Raw genomic sequence first — 11,006 nt, 5'->3', positions numbered from 1 at the left:
CACTGATCAGCTAATCATCAGTCGAGTGTGAAAGCGTGAAAGGAATTTATCCCTAGTAGCAATTGGCTCACCTCACAACCTGCGGAACCGAATGGCCTGTACAGTGTGCCTACTTGATGAAAGGAACATTGGTGACGGACTAATTTGCCGAGTTGACTCGCAATGAGCTGCGAGCAACAGGATATAAGGGGGAACATAGTAGGTAACTTTGGTAGGTGGGGTAATAATCCGAGAATCGTCTCGCCAAAGAAAATCTCTTACACCTTCCAAACGAGACTCTGGAAGTTCGATCGATCGTTCGATCTTTGTTACGAATCTACGTGCCTACTTCGTGCAAGTAACCGTGCAAGCAACTGAATGAAAAACACAAGGTTGCAGATAATGGAGAAGCGGAGTAGGCGAAATGGGGTTAAAGTCGATGAAACAGTGACCCAAGCACATGTTGCACGGTATCCGATGCGAAAATAGTTGATTCGGTAAGAAATTCAACGTCTGTATTATTGATCGTCTGGTTCTCGTGAGGGAAGAAAGGACTGTTGAACGGTGTATTGGAAACAGGTTGTTAAAAAATAATTGATTTGCAAATAATGCAGGCGATACTGTCTTCTCGAGTTTTAACAACCAATCGGACGGTTCGCTAAGCCGGAAATAACCTCGGGGGTAATTCTATTCACGATTACGATTAAACGAATACACGTTTAGATCAGACACAACCCAAATTTAACACGACGGACTTACAAGGAAGGTTTCCCAGGTCGATCTCTAAGATTTGATTTCTTTTCTAACGCGTCACAGTAGATTGAAAACTAAGCGATAGGTCTTTTTTTTTTTGTCTGCCACTAAATACTTTGAGGGGGTAAAAACACTCTCCAAAGTAAGGCATGTCAAGAAACCATTTGGTAGTTTCGCACACAAGGACATAATATTTCTAAACCAATACAGTTGAAAAAGTTTTCCCACAACGAGAAATGAAAAATGTAGTTTTCTCAAGTAAAACAAGAAAGAAAAAAATAACTGCCAAATCGCCGTTCGACATGCCTTACTTTGGACGGTGGTTTCACCCCCTTAAAATGTTTAATGGCAGTTGAAAACAAATACTTGTAGCTTAGTTTTTAGTCTACTATAACGTGTTACAAAAGAAATCAAATCTGGGATAACTTCCTTGTTATTATCACCGTTCAATCTATCCACAACTGTAATTATTCGGGTTATTATTTGATTGTTTACAAGGTAATGTGTTTCGCGATTTGTTACCCTCGAAGATATATTTTTTGGTCACTTCTCTATGCACGCACTGTCGGCTGAAACCGTTTATAGCTCAAGTGTAAGACACCGAAGAGTGAGGAATAAAGTCTGACTGCCAATTTCCGATCCGACAATTTTGCCAATCGAATGATTGTCCCGGACTTGATTGTTGCTTTGGCGAATTTCAGGATCGATTACGGTCTATCCGTCCCTTAAAGCTGCTATCTTAAAGACGCGTTCCGAGATTGGAGCGAAAACTTTCACGAGATAAATCGAGAGATGGCGAAGAAGAAAGAAAAAGCAAGTAATAAGAACCGCGAGTAAGTCAACGGATATTAATTTCCTGCGATTATAAATAACGAGAATCGTTTCGTTATTGTCGAAACGACACGATTCCTTTTTCTCTTTCCATTACTGTACGTGAACCGTTTCAACTCTACCACCGGTTTAATTCTTTCGGATGTGTTTGAGCGGATCGAAAACCGTGTGAATTTGCAAACGAAGCACGGTACTTGAAAATTAATTGTAAAATTTGCATATACCGCAACTTCAAGTCTCCTGATGCATAACTATTCGCACGTCATTGACTAGTTTCTGGATCTCTTTGCGATACTCGCACTGTTAGCGAATTGTTAAAAGTGAACAATCGCTACGGGAATTAACAATTACTCAATTGTTGACGAACCGCTGCTGGATCAATTATTTTGGCACTAATCTACTCTGACGGATGGGACTAATGGCCTAGTTCTGTAAAAACGATAGATTGAGTGAACCAGGGAGGGGGTGAAAGGAAAAACAAAAAAAAAAAAGTTTCTCAACAAAGTTTTTCACCGTGCAGGGATAATCCGTCAAGAGATTTACTCGCGAAACTGAAATCAATCTTAGTTTCAGAGCCTTGTTATTCTTTCTATACGACGATATAATATGCATATATTATAATTATTATATCATACATGATAAATATAACCAACACCGTTAATTTTTAATTCCAGAGTTAATTCTTTGGTTGTGGATTGCGAAAAAAAAAAGTATATTTTTCTTAAATATTAAATAATTTAAGCGTAACACAGACTTAATAAATAGTAATAACGGTAGTAACAGTATTATAATAATGGTTATTTTTCTTTTAAACAATCAACGTACCAACTTCTCGTAAGTATATCGATTTTCAAATAATAGTATTTCTCACCAAATTTCACGACTCATCCGGCCAATTTCTAACAAATTCGTACATGGATTTTTATGCGATCGTAGAAATATTTTGATTGATTAGACATACCGATAAAAAGTAATTCGTAAAATTTATCACAAAACTAGAACTACAAGTATTTTGACTAGTACCCTACACTTCAATTCACTCTAAAGTCTCTGTTTCAAAATTCACTTTTAAAATGCTACCGGAAATAGGTTTAAAAAAATGTTTCAATCACTAAAACGATCTCTCACTTCCTCTCTCTTCATTACCGATTACTCTCCTTTATCTTTCTTCCAGTACTCTACATCGTTGACCAAAAAAAAAAAAAAAAAGAAGAAAACTGGGACTGAAAATTATCGGCCAAGTAGGCTTAACATGGATCACAAATTTCTTGCAAATACCAATGCAGACGCGAATAGAAGAGGAACGATTCTGTTTGTTTAGTTGGAACGCAATTCGTCATGTTTGATCAGTCGAGCCGTACGACACGACGAGACGAAGTAGCTCCAGTGTGTGCTCGGTTGACAAGATGATTGGGTATTTTTTTTTCCATCCCTCCACCCACCCCCCTCCCCTTTTTTTCGAAGAATCGAAATACTTGGCCTTACTTGGTTGGGTGTACATCGGGCATTCACCCTTCGTCGTAGTCCGCCTGCCGATTTTGTCACGCACGTTGGATATAATCTTTATTGACACGTCGAACAGCGTTTCTTTCCATAGAAATCTCGAAATGGAATTTTCTTTTTCTTTCCCCACCATCCGCGTTCGGAGTCGTATCGTAATTTTTCAACGGAGGAGAGAAGGTCGATACAGTTTCCCGTTTCTTTGCTTTTTCTTTTCCTTTTTTTTTTTTTTTTTGTTAATCATCGTTCGATTTGTTTTTATTTCTGTCCGGTGTTTAACAAACGCGAACACTCGATATCTGCTCAGCGTCGCTTCTCGCCAGCCGATATATAATATACAGTTTCACATCTTGGACGATTATTATTTTTTCAATGTACAAGTATATTCTTGTAACCCTTACAGGTTCGAGCGCTTCCAGTCCATGCCAGATGTCCAATTGCAATATTGTATACATCTCTGTAACGTGACGTCAAATTCAAGGTAAACATTTACTTGATAAACGGCTTGTTTAACCTCGTGGGATAAAAACAATTGTCCGCTAACCAACGCGACCTTTCACATTTTCTTGCTACTTTTCCATTACCTTTATCGTCAGTTGTAAGCAGCTTCGATCTGTCGAGTAATTTTCGTGCAATGCCGGGTAACGTTGTACGATCAATCCCTTATCACAAGGTAGGTACTCGCAGTTTCACGGTATATATTCACGTACCTGTAATTTACTATTAGGGAGAAAAGAAATCTCACGCAGCCAATTTCTAAGCCTGAAATCGCAAGGCCTCGGCACATTTGTAAAGAACACGTATGGTAAACTACCTTTCGATCGCGATTTATACTCTCATTTTCGCGTGGAATTTTGTATTTTTACGCGTCCTCTCCCTTTCACCTCCCTCCCTCTCTCTCTCTCTTTTCATTCATCATATCTCATCGACACCGTCCAGTCTATGTATGGGTTTACTTTTTTTTTTTATCTTTCTCCGGCGCCATCGGCGCCGGTCATCCATCTTCTTATTGACAAGCCGCCTGCACATCACAGCCGTTCGGCATACCTTCATTTTTCACAATTTCCGTACAATTTTTTTCCACTCCTCTTCTTCTTCTCCATTTTCTTCGTCTTGTTTGTTCGTTTTTGTATCTAGTCAGAATCCCCAATATCCTTGGCATGTCCATCGAAAGGGACCATCGTCAAGTGTCTTGGAAAGAACGGGGTTATTCGTCTGACCTTGAGAGAGGTGTTCGCCACGTGTTTTAGGTAGAAAAAATCACGCGGCTAATCCTCGTTGTTAACTCTCGCGGTATCACTTAGCTCGTATATCGACAAAGCGTTCCACGTGGATCATAGAAAGCTTTCGTTTGCCGGATTGGAAGCTACGTCGAGCGCCTCGACGCCGTGGCTTTCCAAACGTCCTCCGCTCTCCAAGTCGCAAGCTCTGGTCACGTGATTATTAACGGGGTCACCGTACTGGCTCTGGTAAAACTCCTCCCTCATCATGTGGTTCAGGTTGCCGCAACGGAAGTACAGTATCTCCCTAAACGGTTTCCGGAAGTCCCTGTTGAGGGTCGCGTAAATTATTGGGTTCAGTAGGCTGTTGCAGTAGCCCAACCATAGAAAGAGACTCGAAAGCGCGGCTGGAATGGCGTTGGACTCGTTTAGGAACGGCCTGACCAAAGCCAGGACGAAAAACGGTAGCCAACAGACGATGAAAGCGCTCATTATTATCCCCAGGGTTGTGCTCGCCTTGCGCTCCTTGGCCAATTGGAATCGCAGCTTTTTACGATGCGGTGAATTTGTCACGCTGCACGTGCTGTTCAAGTGATTACGAATTATCGTCGACTTTGTCGCCATCGGTATCGACGCCGCTCCCGACGACGTGTGCTTATCCACCTTCTGCAACATCGGGCATTGGGACTCGTTGCTTCTTCTTGGTCCTCCGGCGAAGCATCTCACCGCGTTGCTGCTGCACTGTAACACAAAGTGCAAGAAGATGTTCAGAATTGATCAGACCATACGATTCGCCATTTCGTTGGGCACGCAACTTCACGACTTTGCGATAGACCCATATCGTACGTTTTACAAGATCGGGTTAAAGTGTACCAGTCATTGACACGTTTAGACCCAATCATTGAACCTTCTATTTTCCAAAATCATAAATAGACGGGACATATTGTGAATTTCTCGACGACCAGAACCAATCGCTAGAGGGTTAGACGCTGCAAATTTATTTTTTGGTCATTTCAGAACTAAGGATACAGCCGATACGGGTCAATAACCGATACACTCGCCTTATTATCCTCGTCATAGTTTCAAACGTCATTCGGTTCTGCAGTTTACTAATTTAACAAGAACCAAGTAGTCGCCAGTTGGACATAATTTTCTGGCAAAGTTACGTATCCCCTTTTCGAATCATGCATTGCAAGTGATCAAGGATCGGAACTCTATTTCGTGCATCGCTGCGACGTTTCCTGAAATTCAAGCCATCATTGGTACCTGAACTCTTTTGATATCCCAATTCATTTTAACCTGTACTCCACGTCCAAGGAACTATAATAGCCAGATATTTCTAGTCACCGATTCAACGTGATTGCTTCCAATTGCTTGGTCAATGAATAATCTTTTACGAACGAGAGCTTAATACTTGGCAATGTGAAATCGGCACGAGGACCCACAAAATCATGAACGAAATGATTGACCTACGTAAAAATGGACATCGAAATAGCTGTTTCACAAAAGTCATTACTCGAGTATAAATAGAAAACACGGATACATCCGGCAACTAAATTCTCGCCACGAAATCTTGCTAGGCGATACTTATCGCCAAATTAGTATCCTTCTAGATGCCTAAACGCTGAAAGGATTCAGTTGGGATTTACTGCAATTGCTGACCTGAATCAGTTTTGTGAGCCAAAATGTCTGCTGAGGGCTTGGGTGATATTTTCTAAAACACAGAGCCGGAGGTCATCAGAGAGGAAGAGAGAGATATGGAGAGACGGAAAGCAAACGTGTTCTGGGGATTCCCGAGTAATCCAGTAATTTCACAGAACCAATCCCCCCTGGCTTAACCAAATGAAATTAAGCATCCGGACCAAAATTAGAGTAGCTTTATTATCCGCGTTTCCATAACTGGTGCCATGCTGTGCGAAGCTAAAATATCCGGGTGCCGATGCGTTAAAGGTCCTTTTCTCCCGTGTCTTATTGCCGAACCGTTGATCCTTCGATTCGGCACCCGAGAAGAAACCTCGAGGTGGATGAAACGAATACACAACGTATGACGATTTCCTTGGAATCGGAAGGATAAAAAAAAAAAAAATGAAGATATTGCCACGAAAAATCTTCCAAGGTATAAAGTTCGTCGAACCCAAAAGCTCCGTCAAGTCTCTTTATACTTGCGGGAATTATTACATTTTGAGTCGCAGCTGCGACATGCCCGACAGGGTTAACATTCCTCGAATATCAATTAGTACTTGGTAACTTGCTCGAAGCTATTTTGCATTCGTGTGTGATCCCGCACGAAGGTACGAGGTTTGGGTTCGTATAACTGTCTTGGAGCTTTGAGTTATGGAATTAGGACTAAGATCAAAGTTGTACGACCTCTTTGTACGAAACGAGAAGAAAAGTTTATGCCTTTGATCCGAGTCCTAATTCCTAAACTTTAAGGGTATAAAACCACTTGCATTAACCTGTGTTATTCGCTCTACAAATCCAACTCCTTTCGCTTATGACTTGGTAAAGTCAATAGTTCATTCACGGACGAATTTACCAACGCGTGTCGTGGTATGAGATCTTCGAACAGTTGTTGGAAACTAATGGCACGGTATTTGTTGGTGAAAATTCAGACATCTCAGACTGAGAGAAATATTTATTTCCGGTTTACGTTCAGTCCTTAACTATTTTCATTTTTTACCACGATCAAAAAATATAGTTCTAGGTAGAAAATGAAAATTAGTTTTCTAGCTGTTACCAGAAAGTCTAGTATCCGTTACTATTCTTTCTCATTACGACAACTGTTGCTATATTTTCTTGCAACTGTTGCGAAAATTTAATGCTTGTGCAAGAATAAATTGACGTTAAAGCCTTGTTTAATTAAAAAAAGTAGATTAAACCTTAGAAACTGATTTTGCGTAATTGTACGCCTGAAAATGCAAAAAAAAAATTCAAGATTTTGTACGGGATGGAAGAAAAATGACAAAAAAAAAAAGAAGAAAAAATAAAGGGTGCCACTAAAGTGGCTTCCGTTACTGAAAGGGTTAAGCCAAGCTGAAAGCAGCCAAGCAATGACACTTTGTGTCGGTGTCAAAGCTGAGTTATAGTGGTCGAGAAAAAAAAAAATTGGTCCAAGTTTATCCTCGGGAAGAACGAACGCGATCAAAGATCACTAAAGATCGCTAAATCCACAACTTCACACTTTGTTTGATCTTATCGGTGTTGAAAAACAAAACGGTTCGATCTTTACAGTTATCGTGAGAAACGAGTGTGGAAAATCGTTTGCACTGCGTGACCCGAAAGTCAATCAATGGTGTACACAGCTATACATCCCGTAGTTATAAATTTCTAGGTCAGAGGCTTGGCTCGTTTCGCAGAAGGCTGCTGCTACTCGAAATAGCATTTCACCCTACTCACCGAAAGACCTCAAGTCTCTCCTAATGACGAACGAACCAATTGACCGACCTCACGAAACACATCAAACCATCCACACCGAGGCGAAACATGAAAACATCGCGTTACAGCTGCTATCTTTTTTTTTTTTTTTTTATACTCTTAGGGTTATCGTAACGATCGTTTCTTATATCACGGAATGAGTCAAATCATAAATCGATACGACACCGAGGAGAAAACGTTGGCGTTCCAAATCCTAAATTCCCTCAAAGTTTATCACGTCGATAAAAACCTGTCACAAAACGCATTTTTCAAAAGGATACCATTAAACTTCCGAAGCAAGAAGTCGATTCTTCAATTATTTGAGAACAAAGGTCAGTGTGGTAACTTCTGGATAGTTGAAAAAACTTCTCTGAAAAGGTTCGTCGATTTCATAAAACGAAAGAATCACGCGTGTGATGAAAAGTTGGTTTCGTCGAAGAGAATTTATCGCCACCGGCGCTTCTGCCATCCATATTTCCGTACTCTTATATCTATATCAGTTTACCGAGCTAAGTTCGTGTGCAGTCTCGATACTGAGATGAAATACCTCAGGTCGGTACGTGCCTTAAAGTAATTATACTTCGAGACGAAAGCCATCGTTTCCACTCCACGAACCCCCCTCCCAATTCATTGAAATTTACAACTTACTCGAATGAAATGAAATTTTCGTACTTATCGGAAAGAGAGAGAGAGAGAGAGAGAGAAACTGGGACACGAGAGAAACTTGAAATCCATTTGCCAATTACAAATCCTGAATAAGTCTCGTTCGTGAGAATCGAGGAAATGATGTAAAGTAATATCGATCAGGATTCTTCTAAGGATGTCCGAAAATTGGGGATGCGCCTGCAAAGCTGAGGGTTGTTTTTTTTTTTTTTTTTTTTTTACCGAAATGTTTCTCTTCTCGTTAGCATCCGCTGGCCTGCGGGGGATTTGCGACGAACCTACAAACAAGATGCGCCACTTGGTGTTTGGGCACCCTGAGCAGATTCTGAACAAGCAGATAGGGAAACTTACATTAACACATTCCTCCCAGTTTCCAGGCCTTATCCGTACACCGAATCTACCCCGGATTTACAAACTTAGTTGGCCACTTCCAGGTTCAAACATTCTGTACAGATTGCGATCAAGCTTTTCCGGGATTTGGTCACTGCGATACGCCTCACTGAGAAAAATTGAGTGAAACAGGTATGGTTGAAAAAAAAAAAAAAAAACTGTGCAGAGATCCCAGGTCTCAAAATTCGCGTTGACTTGTGCAATATACGATACAAGTATCAGAATTGATCTGGAGATGGATGCTCACGTGACAAGTAATTAAAAGTTGCATGACGTAACCCGACCAAATCCCTGTTCCCTATTCCAACATACTTCCGGTGGCTTGTGCCTCCTTTGACAGATTAACATAGTACCGCAGTGCTGCCACCATAAATCATTAAACCATCGTAAATCGAGTCTGTACTCCGAGAGAGTCATGCGACCAAAAACAGGCCACAGATTGTGGTTTTTAGTAACCAGATTGTCGCAGATGTTTGAAAATGTATTGTCCCTGTCTACCGAGCCGACGATTCCTCGCGCCGTTCAATTCTAGGCCTGGCTCGATGTGGGTGTGTACATTATCCGAAGTTATAGCGGCGTCGTGGCGAGGCTCAGAAGCTGAGCGTTGCAAAAAGAAAAGCCTCCGTCATACCGCCCTTCGGGAACGGTAATGTAGCCGGCTCAGTAGAGGCGATCATTGCGGAAGAGAGGAAAACCCTGCCTGCCAACGCCACTCCAACCGGCAGCGTGACGCTGAGGGTTCGGATCCAGGGGAGGATTCGTGTCAAATTTTCGAGAGGATCAGCAAACCGGCGGTTTATACAACAACACCGACTGTAAGCGTAACGACGAAGGTGTTTCATTCAACTCGCCGCAACGAGAGAATCTCGGAAAAAGATCTCCGACGTAACTTGGCTTCGGACTTGGAAGATCGATGGATCTTTGACCATTTCTGGAACACGCGGTGGCTTTCTGAGTCGTGGCGGGGAACTCGAATTTTTCACTCGACTTGAACGGAACAAGAAGAAGAAGAAGAAGAAGAAGAAGAAGAAGAGAATGAGGAATAAAATCGATACGGAAATGTACGAAATTGCACAGTTTTTACCAATAACGGATGAATTTACGACTATAAAGATCGTAAAAGTGAATTTATACTAGCGAGGCGTTTTTTTCACGCTGCGAAATTCCCTGAGGAATTCAAAACTGGTATGAAAAATGCGATTTGTTGTTCCCGTGTGTAGAGACAGATATAGCTGTACGAGAAAACGGGACGCGATGCGCAACATTATATACATTTTCGATAAGTTTTACGCTGCACCGAGAGATATTTTTATTTCCGGCTGAATGACGATGGGCGGAAAATATTATTATTATTATTATTTTTTTCTTTTACAAAGAGCGATGCTGTACGTTAATTTTTCCTCAGATATTTCATTCGGTCCGATCAATCAGGTCCTATAGAATTTACGTGAAATAATAAAACAGCTTGAATGGGATAATTTTTTCGCTTGATTATAAAATTAATCAAGTTCGCGATTCTGATCAATATACAAGCAAGCTGTGTAACCGTAAAAATATTTCCACATTTCCATATTTACCCCATTAGACGGCTTTTAAGTTATTCACCCCAAATCGATTCTTCGTCCGAGCGATGTAAATCGTTCATACAACGTGTAAGACTGCCGGCTATTTAATAAATATTTTACCGCATAACGAAGACAAAATTTATCTCTTAAAATGCATCGCTTCTCTTAATTTTGACACAAGATTTTCGTGTAAATTATTATTCCGTATCTTTGATGTTTTCAGCGTGGTGAAAGGAAAAAGTTTCGTATTTGATTCAATTTTTAGGTAAACTGAGAAAAATTTTATCAGTCATGGTAAGTAGAAAAATTCAGTAAAACAGGTATTGTTAAAAAAAAACTGTTTAAATATTGTTGGAATTACGAACAACAAGGTACGCGTAAACGTTTTGCGCTAATTTTCATTTTCTATCTAGAACTATATTTTTCGATTGTGATAACAAATGAAAATATTTAAGGACTGAGCGGTAACCGTAACTAAAAATTTCTCTTAGTGTACAGACAGAAACCAATCGGATCATTTTCAGCGAGATGTGAGAAAGAGAGAGAGAGAAAGTTAAACGAATAGGATCGAAAAAAGTGTTCCGCTTATTACACCCACCGTGAATTCTATACCGTGAGTGAAATGGCGAATACAATTCTCGCTTTGCCAGGGAAAAGGCGAGGAGCCTTTATATGCTAATTGAATCATACT

General features: G+C 40.7%; 1 protein-coding gene across 4 annotated transcripts in view; it reads right to left on the bottom strand.

Moving 5' to 3' along the window:
- Window positions 1–340: 340 nt before the first annotated feature.
- Window positions 341–11,006, bottom strand: part of LOC124186905 (5-hydroxytryptamine receptor 1-like) — a 93,690-nt gene continuing 83,024 nt past the window's right edge. For all 4 annotated transcript variants that reach the window (XM_046579019.1, XM_046579022.1, XM_046579021.1 and 1 more), the window contains one exon: window positions 341–5,024. In XM_046579019.1, the coding sequence (XP_046434975.1) occupies window positions 4,398–5,024 (627 nt within the window). In that variant the 3' untranslated portion in view covers window positions 341–4,397. The remainder of the gene's footprint in view (window positions 5,025–11,006) is intronic.

The sequence above is a fragment of the Neodiprion fabricii genome, chromosome 7 (assembly GCF_021155785.1).
Source record: "Neodiprion fabricii isolate iyNeoFabr1 chromosome 7, iyNeoFabr1.1, whole genome shotgun sequence".
NCBI classification, from domain to species: Eukaryota; Metazoa; Arthropoda; class Insecta; order Hymenoptera; family Diprionidae; genus Neodiprion; species Neodiprion fabricii.
This window is presented reverse-complemented; position numbering and strand designations above follow the sequence as displayed.